The sequence below is a fragment of the Engystomops pustulosus genome, chromosome 5 (genome assembly GCF_040894005.1).
Source record: "Engystomops pustulosus chromosome 5, aEngPut4.maternal, whole genome shotgun sequence".
Classification (NCBI taxonomy): Eukaryota; Metazoa; Chordata; class Amphibia; order Anura; family Leptodactylidae; genus Engystomops; species Engystomops pustulosus.
In genome coordinates, this window is record NC_092415.1 from 79,835,332 (window position 1) to 79,858,180 (window position 22,849).

The 22,849-nt window shown below is 39.4% G+C and overlaps 1 protein-coding gene across 1 annotated transcript; it reads right to left on the reverse strand.

The window, feature by feature from the left end:
• Window positions 1-18,501: 18,501 nt before the first annotated feature.
• Window positions 18,502-21,994, reverse strand: ID4 (inhibitor of DNA binding 4). The gene is made up of 3 exons (XM_072152461.1): window positions 21,469-21,994; window positions 20,987-21,046; window positions 18,502-20,452 (listed from the first exon to the last, which is right to left on the reverse strand). Exons 1-2 carry the CDS (start codon window positions 21,817-21,819, stop codon window positions 20,999-21,001), a joined length of 399 nt encoding a protein of 132 aa, XP_072008562.1. The 5' UTR covers window positions 21,820-21,994; the 3' UTR covers window positions 18,502-20,452; window positions 20,987-20,998.
• Window positions 21,995-22,849: the final 855 nt, after the last annotated feature.

Here is a 22,849-nt window from a genome sequence, read left to right on the forward strand (position 1 = left end):
CCCTCTCCATGCACCGGGACCCGGCGCGCGCCGTACTAGTACGGCGCGCGTCGGGAAGGGGTTAAGGCTTTTATAGATTTCTTTGGGTTCGTGCACATGAAGATTATGTCATCCGCATACAAGCCTATAGTGTGTGTTTCTGACCTTATTTGAATACCTTTCATTTGAGAGTGTAGCCTTTTTGCCTGTGGTTCCATTACCATAGCGAATATTACTGGCGATAGGGGACATCCCTGTCTGGTACCATTAGATATTTTAAACCCGGTTGACACAAAACCTGACAGGGAGACCCTCCCATTTGGATTTGAGTACAGGGCCATTATTGCACTTAGGATTGCTCCTCTCAGACCAAATTTCTGTAAGGTGGCCTCCATGTACCCCCAGTGTATTCTATCAAATGCTTTTTCAGCATCTAAGGATAAGAACACACTGGGGGTCAGGGACGTCTGAGCTGCCTGCAATAAGTCTATTACTCTTCTTGTGCCATCCCTAGCTTGTCTTCCGGACACGAATCCCACCTGATCTGTTGATATAACCATTGGTAGTACCTTATTCAATCTAATGGCCAAGATTTTGGAGTATATTTTTATGTCACTGTTCAGTAATTATATTGGTCGAAAATACTCTGGTTTATTAGCCGGTTTCCCTGGTTTTGGTAATGTGATTGTTGTTGCTGCTAAGTTTTCTGATGAAATCTTGCCCTTTTCTTGAAAAAACTTATATTAATCTTTCTAAGTATGGTGAGATTTGAATAGCAAATTGTTTATAGTGTTCATTCGGTAACACGTCTGGACCCGGGGACTTATTTAATTTTAGTGTCTTAACTAGTCCCTCTATTTCTCCTGTTGTAAGTGGGCTGTTTGAATTCTCTATTTGTTCTTCTGAAAGACTCGGTAGGTTAATGGTTTTTAAAAAATTTTGCACCATCGTTGCAGTTGGTTGGGTCTCTGTCTTTTCCTCTTTTAGAGTGTATAATTTAGCGTAATATGTTTGGAAAGCTTCCACCATCTCTATTGGATTTTTACTAAATTTATTCGCTGGGTATTGTAGGGTTTTTATTTTATTCCTAACATAGTTCATTTTAACTCTTTTTGCCAGTAATTTACTAGCTTTATCCCCCATTGAATTAAACTTTATTTTACATTTCCGCATATCTTGGGAATATGTTTGAAGGAGTAGTGTGCGTAGCTGTAACCTGATTTCTGTCAACTCTTTTGTGCCTTCTGGACAAGGGGCAGCTTTATTTCTCTCCTCTATCTTTCTTAATTCTGAAACTAACTTATCTAAATTGCTTTTTTTGTCTTTTGGCTTCTTCCCCAATTTTCTTGTATAACTCTCTTATGAACATTTTGTAAGTAGACCATAATATTTCCTCACTTACTTCTAGATTGTCATTTATTTTAAAGAATTCATTTGTCTCCTGTTCCATCCGGGATTGGTAGTCTGGGGATCTTAACAGATGTGTTTGTAGTCTCCATCCTATATTAACGTTTCATTTTGGGCCGTTCTGTAGTTTTAGTACTGTGGTGCCGTGGTCTGACCATGTTATGTCTCAAATTGATGTGCTAGTGCAATGTGGGAGGGTCTCTCTATCTATCGAGAAGTAATCTATCCTCGAGTAGGATCCATGTCTAGGCGAAAAGTATGTGTAATCCTTTTCGTTTACATGTTGATATCTCCAAATATCGTGCAGGTCCCACTCCCGGATAATACTCTCTGTTTCCTTTCTGCCACCCATTGTAGTGCAATCCTGTACCTCTGAGGGGGTGCTTTAAAATCCCCACAGATCACTAATCTTCCTTGTTTAACTTTATTAATTTTTTTTTTTGTATTGACCGTAAGAACCCACATTGACCTGTAATTTGGTGCATACACTGTGGCCAGTGTGTATTGAATACCATTTATCCCACTGATCACTATCACATAACGCCCTTCTGTATCTTTCACCCACTGTGTTAGTTTGAAAATTCACAGAAGACTTTATAAAAATAATAACTCCTGCTTTTTTACTTGGATTTTACTTAAAATCCTTATGTGTTAATCTAAATACATCTTTGTTAATAAATGTGATTCTTGGATACATGCGATGTCACACCTAGATTTCTCTACTTCTGTCCACAGGGTCTTTCTTTTGTAAGGGGAGTTCAAACCTTGCGCATTTATAGATAAAATTTTCAATGCCATTTATTGCGATGTAGCAAGGTTTTATTCCTTTTCCAAGATTGACACTGCCGGTGACAATCCAGCAACAAAAAACAATTAAGCCCCTAATCACATAGTGTGTACACCGGTCAAGTTTGCGGGCTCTCCACACCGCGGTCAAACAATCTGTACAAGAAATACTCGAACCGACCATGTAATCCAATCTATTACTTTATATAAATCTCTGGATGACAAATACAGACATAAGGCATAAATATACTTCACCAATTTCTGGCACAATTAAAAGTCCACGCTATGTCAACCTGGTTCACTGAGATGCTGAACGCCGGTGACAATTCCACACCACACATAACCATAAACTTAGACATATATAAACATAGAACAAGTTATCCCACATATACTCCTTTTCGGTTTCAACACTGATTGTTATTGGGGGGAGCACCTCCAACCATCTCTGGGTTGTATAGGTCATTGGAAGTACTCCTTTTTTTTTTTCCCTATGTCCATTTTAATTTTGCCGTCTGCTTCTATTAGTTACTCTCATACCCCTTTCCTACTATTTCTTCACCACTTGTGTCCAATCCGTCTGAATTTTTTCCAACTGGTTTTGTTCTATCTCTGCACTTTGTTTCAGGCCCCAACTTTCAAGGAGAGACTCCAGTTCCTTTGGCTTATTACAGGTATATTGCTGCCCTTTATACCAAACCAGTAATTTAACTGGAAATCCCCATTTGTAATCCATATTATTTTCCCTTAACACTTTTGTATTTTCTCCAAACTCTCTTCTTCTTCTTAAGGTATTTACTGATAGGTCTCCAAAGATTTCAACGTTTTGAAATGGCTCTGGGAATTTAGACATTTGTTTCCCTGCCTGCATCAGTTTTTCTTTCATTTTATACATTTTCGGGTATACCTCTAATTCTAATGTTATTTCTACGGGATCTATCTTCAATATACCCCAGTTTATCTTTCATCATGGACATTTCACTCTCCAGTCTGTGGTGTGCCTCTACTAAGCTGTTGTGTGCTTTGGCACTTTCTTCTGCTTTCTTTTCAAGCACGTCTGTTCTAGTCTCCAGGTCATCTACTTCTTTCCTTAATACCCCAAAGGTTGACCTAAATTCTGCTACCAGGGACTTATGGTATGTCTCAAACATTTCCTTCACGTTGTTTGTTATATAATCATCAGTTTGTGTTCCTGCGCTTTCGTTTGTTAATTGAGTGTTATTGCTTTCCCTTTCCTTCATTTCTACCCTTTCTTCCTCCGCCATATCCCTGTCTCTTTCTGCTCCGAGGCCATGTGTCCTTTGTGTAAATGTTTGGGGCTCTATATTTCCTATTTTTTTAGTTTTAACTACCTCCTCTACAATTTCTTTCTGTGTTATTTCTGTCGCTTTTGTTTCTTCCAAGATATCAGATTTGTCTGGAATGTTTTTTTTGTTGCATTCCTAGTCTACGTGCCATGAAATCTTTAATTTTGGGGGGTGATGCTTTTTTATCTGTGATTTCCTAATCCTGGTATTTCTTCCCTGGCCATACATCCCCTCCAGAGTCTCCGTTTCTATATTTTAAGTCCGGTATTTATTGACGTAGGTGTGTACCTAAAGGAGATCCCCCTTTTATCTGTGACTCTAATTAATCAGTTTGTCTCTACCTGGAGGGAGCTTTCGGTTTGAACCTTATGTTGCTTATTACCTTACTGGTAGTTAGTATATATATAAGGGACTATTCCAATAGTTATAAGGGTTAATTACCATATGGGGGCTACCTAAGGAAGCATTATTGGGCTTTTTGATAGTTAGTTTGTCCAGATGATCTGTGAGCCAATCTTCTTAGTAATAATCCACAGAAAATTAGTTTGCTTACCATATAATATATAAAACAGCCCCCTGACCCTGGGCAGAGAGTGTAAGGCCCTTTAAAACTAAACGCTTAGTATTGCAAAATAAACCAAATTATACCCCTTACATATACAGACGCTAACAGTCAACAGGAATAACTGTATTAATTCATTACAAGCCTGTATAACTTGCCAATTAATGTAATATTTGCTTATAACTGATCCAATTCTGTCCGTATCTCTTGACACAATATCCAATGTTCAATGATCAATTCTTAATACCTTTGCTTTAACAGTTAGTGATTAATACCCGTTTCGACATATACAAAATGCTTAACTGCTTGATGGTTATGTTTTTTAGCTAAGTTAACAGACTTAAGTTGGTTAGGCATGCTCCAAATACTTGGTGAATATTCTTTTTGCAAAGTTACTAGAATTGGGTTAGTTGGCCATGCTCTAGATACACATCCATGCAGAGTTTGGTATGCTAATCCTATAAATCCTGTGCTGTCTTGTACAAACCAATAAAGAATCGTCTTAGTGTGCAGTATAGATGATCCAGTTTAGACCTTTTCTTCCCATGTCCAATTATTTCCCTGATCGATTCTCAGCAAAAATTTGTATAGGTGAGAAGAGTCGATAGTTTCGTTTATAAGTTAGTGAGTTAGTAGAGAATATCATTTATAAGCAGGATGCAGCAGGGTATGACAAAGGCAGCCAGGTAAGCAGACTAAGTTGGATAGGCTTACTGAGGTGCTACCCCGGAGCAGAGCGCACCCCACACCAACCGCACCCCCGCACCCCCGGCAACCGACGGGAGCAGAAACCCTAGACAGGGGACACTAGACACATCATCGTCTATATGAGTCAGGACCAGTACCGCTAGGCAACTTCCCCCCCCCCCCCGGGGCGCTGCTGCCGGGGCTGTCCCTGCCCAGGGGAACCCACTCCTACGGGCGCCAGCCGGTAGCCAGTGGCGTGCTGCGCGTTCCCCCCTTCTGGGAAGCCCTTTCTGCCCTTTCCTACCCGTCTTACCTCCCGGCTACCTCCGCCGCCCTCCTCTTCCCCAATGTGGGGTGTCTGGCTACTCGGGAGAAATTGCATAACAAATTTTAAGATAGGTTTTCTCTTTTTATCTTTTGTATATGTGTAAATGAGGGCTAAATGAACATATTACCGACAAATATATTCAACCACCATTTTTATTTAATTACTATGAAGATCTCAAGGGGTTAACAATCTTCCTAAAAGCTGTTTCTGATAATTTGAGGGGTGCAGATTTGAAAATGGGTTGATATATAGGGGGTTTCTAATATTATATAGAAGTGGATAAACTGTCCACATGTAAATTCAACAACATACTGTATACTTCTATGATATAGCGGCTAGCCCTACAGTAGAAATAAATGTATTGCTGGTCAGGTATATGCACCACAGCTTCATTGATATGGGGAACCTTTGCTCCCACATTTTCATTCTTGCTGGGTGTGCCTGCAGTGGATTTCCTAGCAGTCAGTCACCTATCCTATCCCGTTTATCTGTTTTGACAGATTCAATGCTATGTATTTTTTTTCATTGTACTGTATATATATATATATACTGTACACTCCTGACAAAGCTTACATTCTTTGACTGGCTGTCAGGAAAGCTTAAGTTCTTTGTATATATCCTGTTTTGACTTGTAATTCTGCCAAAATGGCTGACAAATACTGATATATATTTTGTGTGCACATTTGGCAGTGCCCAGGCACTGAGAAGGAAGTTTTATTTTGAAAATTAAATTAACTTCCTTATACAGTCACTCTGGGTTTTGCTTAAATGATTTGGCTGATGCCCATTGTACTATAAATGTCTGTGGTTTAATGAAGCCACAGGGAAGTGTATATGTTGTAATATATAACTTGCCTCCGTGGCATGCATTCTGTGCAGTTATCATTATTGAAAGTGTCACTTACATGTCATGGTTAGAGAAATTTAAGGTTTAATAGAAATATTGCAGATTGGGCTTCATTGAAAAAGACACACAAATAATAAATATACTTTTTTTTAAATGTGCAACATTATTTAAAATGAAGAAGGGTCTTACTTTAGGATCAATCAAGTGTAATATGTCATCCTATACAAATGTGACTTCTTATGATGCATATGACTTTCCTTTGTGTATTTTGCTTGACATTCTAGTGTGAACTGTGGCTAATGTTGCTGGTTGTATTGGGACTAATTGCACCACACAGATTTTCACTGCAGCTGTACTCTGGTCCACCAACAGTTAACTTGCTTTGATGGAGAGACCTCTGCTCCAGTCATCTGGGGTGAATATGCCTATATAGATTCAAATTGTAGCTAGTTTGCTTCTGGTTATATTTCTATCTAGCTTTCCTGTTTGCTATTGACTTGCTACACTTCTAATATTTCTGTTTTTCTGATCTTGGCTTTGGTATTTTTTACTATCCCTTTTGATTTTCATTTTGTACCATAATCACTATCTTTGTTGTGGCCCGAACCTCTGACCTTGCTTTTGTGTTCTTTGTGTCTGAGTCTAATTTTGTGTCCTCACTTTGGCATAGTTGTCTTCTAGTTGTCCTGTATGCAGAGGCAAGCAGGCAAGGGACAGTTAGGGAGCTCAATTTAGGGCTCACTGTCCTTCCTGAGTTAGAGTCCACATTACTGAGAGATTTATCTTTTCTCTATCTAGTTTTCTTGTCCAGTTTCTTTTTTGCCTAGTTTTTGTGTCTAATATCTCTTAGGTGTTCTTTCTGTTTGTTAATTAGGGTGTGTTCTTGTCTAACATGTTTGCCTGGTGTGTGGCTGAGATTTTTTTTTATAAAAGTCCCAAATTTATGGGCAAAAAGTTAACAATTAACTCTGTTTTTGGTACTGGTGGAGAGCAGGGTAGAAATTATTTTGTAACAACACAGTTTGTATTGCTTAAGGAAGGAAAGAGAGAAAAAAGAGATTTTTTTTTTGCATTATTGCAGAAATAAATGGACTGTCTGAAACAATTGCCCTATTGGGCCCTACTTCTGTACAGAAAATCTGAGGATATATAAATCAGCTGTGCTTGAAAATAATTATATTGTATAATGTATTAACTCTAACTCCGCACTAATTCTGTAGAGTATTAACGTTATGATGAATTTTCTGTTTAGAAAGTTTGAAGAAATACAGTTAGTTTATCTTGGTCTTGGTATTGGAGTGGAGTAAGGTGGCAACAATTGTGTTGTGTAACATTGTATAAACAAATCAACTGGTTGAGTTAACTGATCTATTGAGATCTGCTTCTGTATGGAAAGCCAGAAGAAAGATAGAAACATTTAATCGTGTTCCGCCTTTTAACCCTGTTTCGGCGATTTGAAAGTTAACACACCGCTGAATGTACTAATTTTTAATTCTGTATTAACTCTATAGTGCATTAACTGTGCTTAATCCTGGGGACACCTTCTAGCGAGCACCGCAGCAAGGTATTCAAGGGATTGGAAACAACTTTTTTCCTTATATTAGGATCTTTATATGCTAGATAGGCCTTTTTGTGATAGAAAAAAATCAGCTGTATATTCGTTGGCGGACTCAAAGCAGTTAAGGGAAAGATGGGTCCAAAAAACGCGGCACGTAGGTCCACGGGGATAGATAAGATGTGGAAAACATCTTTTGTTCAGCCCCGACAGCCAACGAAAGATAAGGATAAAGAGGAGGACGGAACAGGAGAAGTAAAACAGAGTGGATCTAGATTCTCAGTGCTACAAAGGGAAGATCCTTTGCAAGGGAATTCCTCAATTTTGATAGAAATACTAGAAGCATTCCGGGAGACTAAAGTATCAACGGATTCTTTCAATTTACAGATGGGTGCAGTGAGAACAGACATAACAACTACCAGAGATGAGGTAAACAAATTAAGACTGGATTATAAGGAGACTAAAGCCACTGTAAATCAGGTGGTGAAAGAGATGAAAGAAGTGAGGCAAGAGTTTTCCGAATTGAGGTCAAGCAATAGAAAACTAAAAGAAAAACTAAATGACCTAGGGAATAGACCCAGATAGGGATAGGGATTTTATCCTGTGCCATGGCAGGGGTAGGCACCCTATCCTGGTAAATGGGCAAAATTTTTTATTTTTCCTGAGGGGGACACACAAAAAGCAAGAATGAGCTCCGTAGGAGTGCTTTTTCCTGCAAGATTGCAAGTTATTCACCAAAATAAAACCTGTTTTTTCATTGCTTAGAAGAGGCCTCAGAATGGCTCATAAAGGAAGGCTACTAAACCACAATTATGCATAAAGATTGAGGTGTTTGGATTGTAAATATGGTTATACTGTATTTGTTGCATGGTTTGCAGAAGTTATATTAAGTAGTGAGGGGGGAGTCGGAAGGGTAGAGGAATGGTGTAGGAGGAAGTGAGAGATCTACGGAACGTGGTTACAGTAGATCAAGAAGAGGGTGGGTGTCGGGTACTGACTGGAGTGGGGTTTTTGTCCCCTTCTGTCTAAATGGGTTCCGAGATAAGGATTTTTGCTTATCGTAGGGGTCTTAGCGATAAATTAAGGAGATGTATGATTTTTGACCGGATCCAAAGACATTTACCTTCCATCATATGTCCAACCTAAACCCACCTGACGGCAACACACCACAGCAAGGTAAGGAAAAATTGAGTTCCATTCGTACGGGAGTATGTACTCACGTGGTGTCTCGGTACTTATATACTTAAAAATCGACTTTTAGCTGTTAAGCAAACAGATAGGTAAAGAGGGGAGATATATTTTCCTGGGTGGGTTGCTAGGGGGCCAGCAAATTGTGTTAGCATTTGTATATATTCCCCCACCTTTCTCTCTCTTGTGAGCTGCTAAAATTCAGGGAAGGTAAGAAAAGTTACCCAGTTTTAATAATAGGGGACTTGAATACATTATTCAATGCCAGCCTGGACCGAATGTGTTTGGCGGGAAGGGTGGGAGAATATACTACAGTGAGGGAATCTAACCTATCAACTTTATGTGAAGAACTTGGCTTAGTCGATGTATGGCTTACAAAATTTGGCACAAAGAAGGCTTTTTGTACCTGAGTAAAACACATAAAATTTTAACTCGTATTGACCGTTGCTTGGTGAGCCATTCCTTAATGCCCAATATTCACAATATGCAATACAAGCCAATAACGATCTCAGATCATGGGCAGGTGGTGGTATTAATAGGCCCAGTGGAAAGGAAAACTTGGGAGATTAAATGTGCATTTGGGATTCTCTCAAAGCTTATTCGAGGAGCATGTTTAAAAAGGTATAGTAGAAGTCAAAAAGAACTTCAACCGTACAGACCAACAGCTTAAATATAAGTACATAGAGGCTGAAAAAATTTTGAAGTAACAGCAAACTAGCGAGAACGAAAAGCCCTGCTTGAGGCAAAAATAAATTATGAGGAGTTTTTGGCCGGAAAAGCACAACATAGATTGTTCTTCAGAGGACAGAGATACTTTTCAGAGGGTGGGAAAGCTGAGAAAGTATTGGCCCACATGATACAATCCCCCTAGCACAAATAGTTATATCTCTGCAATACGCGACCAACAAGGAGGAATAGTAAAGGAGGGTGTTGGCACAATTTAAATTATTTTATGAAGATTTATACACCTCTCAAATATCTTGAACTGAAGAGGAAATTGAGGGGTATTTAAGAAAGATAAAACTTCCTAAACTCACCGAAATTCATGATACTGTAAGACTGTAAGAGGTTGCACTAAAGACGCCTCTCCACTCACTGATGGTCTCCCTTTTGCTGTATATAGAAAATATGGGGAAGTTTTACTACCTTTGTTGTTAGAGACCATCGAGGCGGCAGGTTTAAAGAGTAAAGTCTCAGACGCCAGGTCAGAATCAAATATTATTGTAATTCCAAAAAAAAAGACAAAGATAGTGTGGAAAAAGGGTCGTACACAGCCATTTCACTGTTGAACACAGATGTAAAAATAGCAAAAATAATAGCAAATAGGCTCAAGGACGTTGCAACTACTATCATTCACCCAGACCAAAATGGATTTATTACAGGACATAAGATGAACGATTGTATCCACAGGCTGTACTCGGCAATTGATATGGGGGGAGGAGGGCTCCACTCCATCCTGTCTTTGGACGCCTTTAAAGCGTTTGACAGGGTGGAGTGGAGCTTTCTATGGTCAGTTTTGGAAACTTTCAGCTTTGGTCCTGTCTTTATCGGACCGATTAAGGCTTTATACAAGGCCCCAGTGGCTAGAGTAGTAATTAATGTAATCCAGCCTGACCAGAATTACTGACAGACTTTCTTGAATGGATATTGAAGCATCATTGTCTGGTGAAGATTCAAGATGAAATAACACTTGTTAAATGTTTTTATATAAATAAATGTGATGTTTGTATATTGTATTTTGTCAATATTGCTGTTAATAAAGTTATTTTTTTAAATAATTTAACATTTCCATGTTACAAAAGAATTTCTGCAGCACTCAAGATGCCTAAGAGCACAGTGCCCTTCATAATCCTTAAATGGGAGAAGTTTTGAAACAACCACAACTCTTCCTGAACCCGGCCATCCAGTCAAACTAAGAAATCATGGGAGAAGAACAGCTTCATGCTATGGGAGTGTTTTTTAGCTGCAGGGACAAGACGACTGGTCTGGATGAAGACCTCTTACAAAGTGCTCTGGACCTTAGACTGAACTGGAGGTTCCACTTCTAACAAGACAATGACCTTAAATGCACTTAAAATAACAAAGCATTGGCTTCAGAACAACTGTGTTAACATTCTTGACTAAAATCTGACCTAAATCTAAGGAGAGACTTAAAAATGGACGTCTACCAACATCCACCATCCCACCTGAGGGAACTGGAGGGGATCATCAAGGAAGACTGGCAGAGGATCCCCAAATCCAGGTGTGAAAAACGTGTTGCATCATTCCCAAGAAGATTTATGGCTGTAGTGCTCAAATGGTGCTTCTACTCAATACTGAGCAAAAGGTCTGAGTACTTAAGACCATGCGATATTTCAGTTTTTCTTGTTTAATTATTAGCAAAAATATTTACATTTCTGTTTTTTTCTTGCCAATTGGCTGCACTTAAACAAAGAGTGAAAAATGTAAAGGGTTATAAATACTTTCCATACCCACTGTACATATTTCAAAGTTGGCTATTAATTGCATGATAATGGTCCCTATGCCCAAAGTTGAGTTGGCTAAATAGTTTCTTAACATAGCGTAGATAGTCTATACATGTATTACTTTTTCCTATGGCTTGGTATGTAAAAGCTCCATATACAAGTAGAATTGGTAACAATGGTCCACATTTATTATTTATTAACCGGTTAAGGACCGGGCCCTTTCCCGTTTTTTCATTTCCATTTTTCACTCCCCACCTTCAAAAATCTATAACTTTTTTATTTTTACAAGTAAAAAGCTATGTGATGGCTCGTTTTTTGCGTAACAAATTGCACTTCATAGTGATTGCATTGAATATTCCATGCCATGTACTGGGAAGCGGGAAAAAAATTCCAAATACAGTGAAAATGGTGAAAAAACGCATTTGTGTCGTATTCTCGTGGGCTTCGATATTACAGCTTTCACTTCATGCCACAAATGACGCATCTAATTTATTCTTTGGGTCAGTACGATTACAGGGATACCAAATTTGTATAGGTTTTATAATGTTTTCATACATTTACAAAAATTAAAACCTCATGAACAAAATTTTTTTTTTTATTTTGCCGTCTTCTTGTGCTTATAACTTTTCCATACTTCGTTGTATGGAGTTGAGGGTGGTGTCATCTTTTGCGACTTTTGGTGTTGTTTTCAATGATATTATTTTTAGGACTGTCCGACCTTTTGATCACTTTTTATAGAATTTTACATTTTTTTTTTAAATGGCAAAAAAGTGCCAATTTTGACTTTGGACGCGATTTTCCGTTACGGAGTTAAATGCAGTAAAAAACTGTTATTATATTTTGATAGATCAGGCATTTTCGGACGCGGCGATACCTAATGTGTTTATGATTTTTACTGTTTATTTATATTTATATCAGTTCTAGGGAAAGGGGGGTGATTTGAATTTTTAGGTTTTTTTATTATAATTTTTTTTTGTACTTTTTTTTTTTTTTTATTTTTACTATTTTTCAGACTCCTTAGGGTACTTTAACCCTAGGTTGTCTGATCGATCCTACCATATACTGCCATACTACAGTATGGCAGTATATGGGGATTTTACTCCTCATACATTACAATGTGCTGATAGCACATTGTAATGAATGGGTTAACCCGAAGTAGCTTTGGGTCTTCGTGAGACCCGAAGCTACCATGGCGACGGATCGCCGCTCCCCGATGACGTCACGGGGAGCGGCGATCCTCGGAAAGATGGCGGCGCCCATGCGATCAGCAAGAAAACACCCGCGATCGGTGCCAGCACCGATCGCGGGTGTCACCGGTAAGCCTTTGCTGCAATATGCAGCAGAGACTTACCGGCTATGGAGAGGGCTCGGCCCGGAACCGGTTAAACCCCATTTACACCATTTTTCAGGCTTTTCTGTGGAGCGTGGCGGTACGTACTATAGACAATGACAGTTTTCTAGCGGGGCCTATAGCTATAATCTCTCTGTCTAAACTGGTCCGACTTGAAAGAGAAGCGTCCCCAATCCACTAAGACCCAACTTAGATATTAGAAAATAGAAAAGAAGATTTCCACCTATTAACAACATAAGTTATGGCCTGAACTACTTAGGATGTTGGTGTAACAGGCAGTATTCGGTATCACTGCTCATTAGCCAGGGTTTACCCATTGCTATTACAGTTCTCAAAATCTCAATTTAAGTGGGCTGGGGTGGATATTCCATTCATGGACATTTCATTTATGGGGAGTGGCTCTGCTGGACATTTCATTCATGGGGAGAATGGCTCTGCTGGACATTTCATTCATAAGTTTATGAGGCTGCTGGACATTTCATTGATGAGGGGAGGCTGTTGCTGAACATTTCAGTATTGATGGGAGGCTACTGCCGGACATTTCATTAGTGATGGGAGGCTTCTGGACATTTTATTACAGAGTAGTGTCTGTATTTTCCACTCTAGGCTTATACTTGAGTCAATACGTTTTCCCAGTATTTTGTGGTAAAATAAGGTGTCTTGGCTTATACTCAGGTTGGCTTATACTCAGGTAAAGCAGTCCCCATACAAGATTCTGTAGGTTTTTTCTTAAGTTGAGTTTGTATGTAAGTCGGAACTGTATATTTTATAATTGAAACCCCACCAGAATTTTATGGTTCTCTGGATTGGATTTTAAAAATGTTGGGTTATCATAAGGACCCGGATTAACAATAAAGCTTTATTTCAGACTCTTTTGATAACTGTTACAGCTGATCATTGTAGCCTGAGACTAAAGTACAGTAAATTACCAACACTCAGAGGTCCATTTGTAACTAGGGGTCATCTGTAAGTTGGGTGTTCTTAAGTAGGTGACCACCTGTATATGCAATATGTCTTAGGATATCAGTTGTACTTTGAATTGATCGTTAAGGTACAGTATTATTATATCCACACTCTGCCTCTGTTGGTGAAATCCACTTGTATTTTAATATGAAGATAGATAGATAGATAGATAGATAGATAGATAGATAGATAGATAGTTCACAGCGTTACAGCAGCAGAGACAATACAGAGAGTGCAGTACAAACAATGACAACAATAATATCAGGGATAAATGAACAAAATGATAAAAAAGGGGATAAAAAGACAAGAAAAATGAGACACGCAATGATTGTCAGTTTGATGTTTAGTCTGTGGATGCGACCTGCAGGGATTGGTTAGGTGGGGGGCACAGGTTACTTCTGTTTGGGCCTTGTTTGTTGAACAGCCTGATTGCAGTGGGGAGGAATGACTTACGATAACACTCCCTCTCACACTTGGGGTGAAGCAGTCGTTCACTGAAGATGCTCCCCAAAGCCACCATAGTCTCATGCATGGGATGGGAGCTATTCTCCAGAATAGATTTCAACTTACACAGTGTCCTCCTCTCAGCTACCACCTGCACAGTGTCAAGAGGACCCCCCAGGACAGATCTGGCTTTACTAATCAGTTTGTCCAGTCTGCTCCTCTCCCTAGCTGAGATTCTGCTTCCCCAACAGACTACACCAAAGAAGATGGTTGATGCCACTACAGAGTTGAAGAAGGTCTTAAGAAGAGCCCCCCACACTCCGAATGCCTCCTCAGAAGGTATAGCCTGCTCTGACCCCTCCTGTGAAGTGCTTTTATGTTCTCTGCCCACTCCAGTTTATTGTTGAGAAGGACACCCAAGTACTTATAGGACTTTACTGCCTCCGCCCCCTGGATAACCACTGGTTGAGAAGGAGGACTGTGCTTACGGAAGTCTACCACCATTTCCTTGGTCTTCCTAGAATTAATCCTAATGTGGTTTTTCTGGCACCAGTCCACAAATTTCTGGATCAGTTCTTTGTACTCCCTATCATTCTCACCTGTAATGAGGCCTACTTCTGAAGGTAGCAGAACTTCTGGAGGTAGCAGCTACATGAATTGTACCTGAAGTCTGCTGTGTACAATGTAAAGAGGAAGGGAGCCAGAACTGTACCTTGAGGTGCACCTGTACTACTCATCATAGTGTCCGACACAGTCCCGGGCTCTCACATACTGAGGTCAGTTTGTGAGGTAGTCTAGGTCCACTCCAGCCAGATCCAGTTTGTCCCTGGCTGTATGGCATTAAAAGCACTGGAGTTAGAGGTCATTGTGAAGGTTCATGCTTCATGAATACCAAGAAAAATAAAAACGTGCATATATATGCACATAAAATACTCCTTATTTGAAACAACAGGGACGGTATAAAAAATACCATGTTTATAATCCACAATAATTGCTGTTTATTTTAAGAGTAACTAAACCTTTGAAGCAGAAATAGAGCTGATGATAATAATTCACTAGGAAATATATTAGACCAACCACAAAACTTGACTCATCTCATGTGAAAATGAGGTGACAATTGTTGAATTTGGAGGAGAAGTTTTATGAAGATTTCAAATGAAAAAGGGAATTCTAGCCCCTGCAGGGGCTATTAGTTTATTAGAATAAAACCTGGTGACAAGTTCCGTTTAAGTAAGAAAGCTCTTTGTGACTTTATTCTGCTCCTTCTCCTGTGAAGTGCATTGTGTTTTAAAGCTTTTTTAGGTCCAGGCCACAGTTGAAGTTAATATCAGGAGACTATAATTAACTATTTCCACCCCGATAGGATGTTCCCCTGGATGGTTCAGCTCTCTAAGGTGATTAAACTATCCAGAGACAGACTGTAAAGAGTTGGGACATGAGGTACATTATTAGATTCTTATATGATCAGTGGGATACAGGACAGAAAGCTGATTTACACAAACAGCTTGAATTATGATGAAAGGCAAAAGGAACAAGGACACAGTTACATACTACTTTAATAAAGAATATTACAAAGTTTATTATCATCACTATTAACTGATTTTGTTAAAAGTTAAACTTGTTATGTACTTCTACCATATGGAGCAATCATATATAATCAACTGCCATAAGCAATACCTCAATCTTGTAGAAGACCTGTGTAGACTCCCACAGTAGCTACAGTAAAGGTGCATTGTTTCTTAAGGAAAGCAGATATTTTAATCTCATAACCCCTTTAAAAGGGTTGTGCCTGTCACCATAAACCTTGGACTTATTCCAAAAACTTACTCTTATAGGCAAAGCTTATAGACAAAGCTTCCTTAGTTAATGTAGGTAAACTAGCTCTTCTCCAGAAGGAAGAAATGTTCTAATCCCACAAACTACCTTGAAAATAAATGTTTTACCCATTTAAGAGTAATTAATTCAAAGGAAATCTACCATCTGCAATCTACTTTTCTTAGTAGTTTCAGGGGTAGATTCCTTATGCTTTCCTCATCCCTATTCTGATTTTACTATTCATATGAATTCTGTCTAAATGTCTTAATTCTTTATTTCATTTTTATGTAAATTACCTACGGAGCTCTCAGAGCTAAGGCTACTCCACACCCCGAAGAGTATCCACGTCGCTTGTGAATGTGGTGGCACAGCATGTGCAGGTATAGTGGCTCCTGGTGTGCCATGCCCTGAGTAGCCTCTGCAGGTAAATTGCATATGGATGAAAGCACCAGGAATCTACATATGGGACTACTAAGAAAAGTATATTCCAGAGGGTTGATTTCCTTTAAGCTAATAAGATTTTTGCCTAACCAGTGTTTCCTCCGAAAGGAAGAAGACTGATGTTAGCAATGATCCTATTTCTTACTCCTACTTCTACTGCCTCCTCTAACATTAGGAAATGAAGCAACTATGGCCATGGTTCAGATAACCCTTTTCCATAGTCAGTGTTCTTTCTACGATTGCCTTACGATAAGATTGTAGACCTGTTCATTGCATGTGATTCTATACATTTCAAGATAAATAATGTATTTTCTACCTTGCCTTCTCAAATGTTTCCTGGATATCACTTTAAATGGTCCAGTATAATTTAAAGTGCTGTGATATTTGCCTACCATACTGTGAATAAATAGTTGTACTTCTTCATTTTCTAATATGCAGCTTACATGACCTCCGGGAAACTGTTTGCCTTCACGCGAGTCATGCTGTGATATATTCCATTGACTTTAACATCTTAAGACCTTAATGAAAGTTGCTTGATCAGCTTAAATGTTGGCAAAATGTGAATTTATTAAAATAAGATTTGGCAACACTGCTACTCATGCTAGCATTAATTTCATTGTCTACTAAATCCATTTAGGTGAGCATAGAGAAGGTCATGTACCCATATCCTGCAGTAAGTGATGCGCTCTATTTAGCACTATTTGTACACCAATACATTTTAGCTGCGGATATAAAACCATCTAGTATGACTTTTACATAAGTAGACATAGCCTGTATGTATTGAAGTATATGGATTCAGAGGTATTGTCTTCTCTCGGAGAAATACACATCATGGAAATAAATTGAAATAAGTCAGGAAATTAGAAGAATAGCTGCTTATTATACTCACTAATCTAAAATCTAACCCGATACGGAGAAATATGCCTCAGTTTCATCAATAACTTAATACAAATTCCATTAATATATTCTTTGGCACATTCATTATTAATCCAGCTTTTGACATGAAAGGGTGTTTTCATACTTTTCTTTTTTCAGAATTTTTCTGCTAAATCTACATGCATGATAATATTAATTATAGGGTCAATTATGGAATCTATATAAGTAATATAATAATAATAAAAGCTCACTAGTCACTGCTGCCCGCTACAGCGCCAGTCATATGTGGGTAGATTTGTAATCAGAATACCTGAAAACGACATTAGTCATGGAGCTTTACTATTACAGCAGAGAACGATGACAAGGTTATCAAATATAAATGATTGATCAATGACAACCCACTGGTAAATACTATGGTTAGGCCACTATAAAAGTGCATCATAAAATGTGTTAGACCTGACATGTGATGGTTTATGTTTAATTATTTAATTTGCAGATGCTTTCAGCTTCCCTTATCAGGACATACATATTCTTAGTTCTATTCATGATCTCTAGATAACCCTATTGGAAGGTCACAAGCTTTTTTCGTGTCTCATCCTGTATAGTTATGAACATTTTCTCTACTCCAATGTGAAGAGAGCAGCTTTTTCTCCCATTGGCATGGGTCAATACTAAGGTCAAAGCTGACACAGTTTAGAAAACATGTTGGAGTGTACAGTATTAGATTTTGAGGATTGTATACATTCGGTATAGTGCAGGTATTCCCCAGGTTACATACAAGATAGGTCCCATAGGTTTGTTCTTAAGCTGAATTTGTATGTAAGTCAAAATTGTATATTTTATAATTGTAGATCCAGACAAAAAATTTTTTTGCCCCAGTGACAATTGGAGGTTTTTTTTTCAGTAATTGGATCATGGATTATCAATAAAGCTTCATTACAGACACCTTACAGCTGATCATTGCCATCTGGGACAATAGTGAAGCATCCAGAGAGCTTCACCAGAGGTCACAGTGGGCAGAAGAGTCCGTCTTTAACTACGGGTTGTCTGTAAGTCGTGGACTGCCTGTATTGGAAACTGGATTGAAACAATACACATTATATGTTTTCTATTTTTGTAACATAGACTGCTTATTTTACTGTATGCTTTCCTATTATCAGACATTTTAATAACTTAATACTTAATAAATTAACTGCTTTCTTTCAAGAGTTTAGTTATCTTAAATTATTAGGAAATTATTAGAATTCCCATCCTCTATCACGAGCACAAACGCAGACACACTTACCATTCCAACATATGCATATTTTTTAGAGCTGGCATAATGACAACCACAGTGGCTAGGTTCTAAAATAGTGGTTAATATATACTAATACGGTATGTAGTACAGTCCTAGCTTTTTGCTCCTGACACCACATCACTGCTCCATTTCTCATTCAAGTTCACATGCATACATTTCCCTTGGCAGTTTTGTCAATAGAAGTCAGGAAATGTGCATGCAAAATGTGAAATGCATTCCTTTATTTAAGTTTGAGGACATTAGTGGAAAAATAATCATGGTAGGAATTAAAAGTTTGGTTAACAGAGTATTTGTCTACATTTGTTTCAAGTGTCCAAAATAGCATAAAAGCGTAAACATGACATAACAATAAAATACTCTCACTGTCAGTAAGATTAATACACAGGTAAGAAAGACAAGGTCGAGACATGTAAAAAATGTAGTTTTAATACTCATGTGTAAAAATACATATGAGATTACAGTAGAAACTGCAGGGAAACCAAGCTCATTACTGGTATTAAAGGTGGCTGCTTGTCTCCCTCCATCAGTATAGATACAGTTATATAGAATACAGAAAGGTTTCCTTTGGTTGCAAGCAATGAAATGTCTCTTTACCTAGCACAGGGTCCGCTGAGAGAATTGACACAAAGGAAGGGAAAGAAATGCTTTCTTGCTTTTTAAAAGCCCAGTTAGAAATATTACACTGTAGCACCAAAATGCAAGTGGAATACGGCTCTGAAAATATGATTCACCCCCTTCTATGGATTGAAAACAGAGGCTTCTTCTGTGGAAATCGAGCAGAAACAGTGGGACTAAATGACCATAATTGGCCATATTCATAAGCTAATTGAATACATGCAAACCAAGGAATGAACAAGGAAGTAGAATCTGCCTTAGAGACTAATGGGATTATGTATAGCAAGGAGTCAGATTTTATTCAATTTACACTGCGTGTACCAATAGGAATGCCAATTCCACCATTGGCTCGTGTACATATATAGTCATTTTTCACTTACGCCACTTCTCTTTTTACAAAACAGGTCTGTTTAGGATCTCTGTTTATTTGCAGGGACCCATTGCCAAGCGGAGCCACTTATGGCAATGCTTATAACAAATATGATGTAATACTGTTTTTGATAAGTATATACTGACTGCGTGTCATACATAATCCGTTATATTTCCAGAGCTCGGTATAGACCAAGGAACTCAGGAAATGAAACAACCCAGTGTTTGCTAAACAGATAACACATTTCAGTAATATTGGAGCTTTTTTTGTAACACTGACAATATATTAAGAAGAAAAAAACAATCATTTTTAACAACCTATATTCAGTGAATAGCAAATTGAGACATGAAAATGTGATCTTTTAACATTCCCAGCCAGTAGGATGGAGCGTAACGGTGAGGAATTGCCTCTACACCCCATGCAAGGTCAAATAAATACTACTTCAAATAAATGAAAAAACTTTGGGTACTAGTTTAGTATTGCATTGTGGAGTGAAATAAAGAATACATTCCATGCAATCATGCAAGTTAATGATCATTTAGCTTAGTGGGAAGTTACATGTTCATCTTTCCATGTCTCTTCATGTTATCATTTTTCTTTCTCTTTTGTGACAGATAAAAATCAAATTCCCCGGGATGAAACGAAAAGACACATTGATATTTACACAAAATATTTAATTAAAAATACTTCATAATTACAGTAGTCTATTAAAGCATATACTTTTTATCACTTACACTTATAGAACATCTCTATATATACAGTATGAAATGTCACTTGTTTTCTTCTATACAATATGTAACATTCCTGCAGGGAGCAGAAAATTCCCCGGAGAGATAAAATCATCTATTTTAAACAATAGATGTAAAGACAAAATATCTACAATACTCTGGTATATTAGTAAAGCTTCATATTCAGTTCTTCATTTGATAGTATATTCTCTCTAAGCAGTACCCCCTAATCCATCAGGTCAGGGATTTCCACAGTGCATGTCTGATGATACAAGGTGGACACATGGTGAAGGATTAGATTCTCCGTGTAGTGTGGAAAAAGCGAAGTGAAGGATGTTTTTTCCCCTCTTTTGTCTGGTGACTGTTTTTCATTCCCCTCCCTTATTCTCTAATTTGTCTCTCTCTTTCTCTGTGCTCCTCCTGGCTCTGGATTTGCCTGCACACCTGTGGAAGAGGAATGAATAGAGGGGGTGTGTGAACCATTCTGCTCCAGACTTACTGGCGCCACCAACAAAACACAAGACATGCTTGATCAACAACCCAAAACAAACCAGGTCAAACTACAAGCACAGCTCCCAAGCTAGTCCGAGCATAGGAACGCAGCTGCAGTGGACTGCTCAGCTCCTGCTCTCACACACTGCTTTGGGCTATCCTCTGACCCTCATCCCACAACTCCCTCCCCATACTGAAGATATAGATATGGAAACAATCATGAGAGAGATCACTGCATTTACTATACAACTTGCAAATATTCTGGAAGGGCTTTCATAACCATACATATGATTAATTGTAATATTTCTAGTGCCAAAACAATCCTTTTCTGAACAGCTAAAATCCGTATGAAGTCATTTATCATAACAATTGAAGAATGATAAACGCACATTTAGAAAATTCTCATCTGAATGAGATAAACTATCAGCATTCTCCATATGGGTAGCTGCATTATAAATGGACACTACTATACAGAATAATGCTCACCTTAAAGGTACATTAGCGACACAATATGCTGTCTCCTTCCTGGTTCACTACTGACGCAGCCTGGGAAAGGAACATAAATAGGAATTAATTGTAATAACACATAGTAATGAGAGGGAAAAACAAAAGGATGAGTGATAATGTTGCGGTTGTGGCGGTCCAGGCTGTGACAGGTCACACTTCAGGGATCAGAATCAGACACACAAAAGACTGATCACCTTCAGGCGGCTGCTCCTCATTACCATCTGACATCCAGTCAAGTGGCAGGCGACTGGCATGGAGCAGAGGGCTACCGGGGAGAGGGTGAGGGGCTGCCTGTTCTCTACAGCTGGGCCATGGCAGGCTGGCGCTGCTCAATTTATGGCATTTGATAATGATGAACATGATTGCAACACATTTCTAGTGTCTAAACTAGAGGAAGAGACAGAGAAGAGAGGAAATGACCTGCCATCTGGACATGTGGCACAGCAGGGGACGACTCTTACCGGGTCTATATTGAGGTCCGTCAGAGGAGTCCTGGCAGGTGCCTGCTGCCGTAGCAGTACAGGGTGTGTGTCCAGTGCCAGCTGCAGGTCCAGTATGTAGTCTATTACATGCTGCAGGATCTCCACTTTGCTGACTTTCTTGTTCGGGGGGATGGTGGGTACCAATCTCTTGAGGCGGCTGTAACAGTCATTCATGTCATACTGCAGACACAAGGACTCCTCTTCTTCCATCTTGTAGCGAGCTCCAGCCAGGCTGTGCTCAGAGAGGCAGTGCAGCGCCAGCTCCCCGCACACGCCCCCCGCCAGTGGGGCTCTCCGGCTGTGGGGACGCACGGGGCTCACAGCTTTCATTGCACGTATTATCTAGTGAGACAATGGCGAGCAGCAGGTACACAGCATACAAGCGTTATATATCCAATGCGAACAGCACCTATGGGACACAGGGTAGAGCCGGCACCAGGCACTGCTGCTGGGTGACACAAGGATGTCTCCAGTCACTCACAGCTCCCTGCTCTGCAGCCTCTGTGCTCGCATATTTATGGCAGGGATCTGGTAGGGAGGGTGAGAGCAGGGAGTGAGGGCGGGAGCTGCCACGGTGGGAGGAGAAGCATCCAGCAGCCTATTGCTTACTACTAGTTACTCTCTATAGAAGAGGATACATGGCAGGAGTAACCCTAGTGTCACTAGGAAGCTGCTCCTAGCTACAGAGGAAGATGCAGGCTCCTTATATACTAGCTCCTCACATCTTACCACAGCAGAGCCCTGCACACTGGGGCTCACACATACATATTACTCTCTATAGAAGAGGATACATGGCAGGAGTAACCCTTGTGTCACTAGGAAGCTGCTCCTAGCTACAGAGGAAGATGCAGGCTCCTTACATACTAGCTCCTCACATCTTACCACAGCAGAGCCCTGCACACTGGGGCTCACACAAATTACTCTCTATAGAAGAGGATACAGGGCAGGAGTAACCCTTGTGTCACCAGGAAGCTGCTCCTAGCTACAGAGGAAGATGCTGGCTCCTTACATACTAACTCCTCACATCTTACCACAGCAGAGCCCTGCACACTGGGGCTCACACATACATATTACTCTCTATAGAAGAGGATACAGGGCAGGAGTAACCCTTGTGTCACCAGGAAGCTGCTCCTAGCTACAGAGGAAGATGCAGGCTCCTTATATACTAGCTCCTCACATCTTATCACTTATTACTCTCTATAGAAGAGGATACATGGCATGAGTAACCCTTGTGTCACCAGGAAGCTGCTCCTAGCTACAGAGGAAGATGCTGGCTCCTTACATGCTAACTCCTCACATCTTACCACAGCAGAGCCCTGCACACTGGGGCTCACACATACATATTACTCTCTATAGAAGA

Excerpts from the sequence above, each read along its gene's own strand:
- ID4 (XM_072152461.1), bottom strand. The coding sequence starts at position 21,819 with ATGAAAGCTGTGAGCCCCGTGCGTCCCCACAGCCGGAGAGCCCCACTG. Across the intron at positions 21,047-21,468 it reads CGGACCTCAATATAGACCCG|GCTGCGTCAGTAGTGAACCA; the intron begins GTAAGAGTCGTC and ends TTCCTTTCCCAG.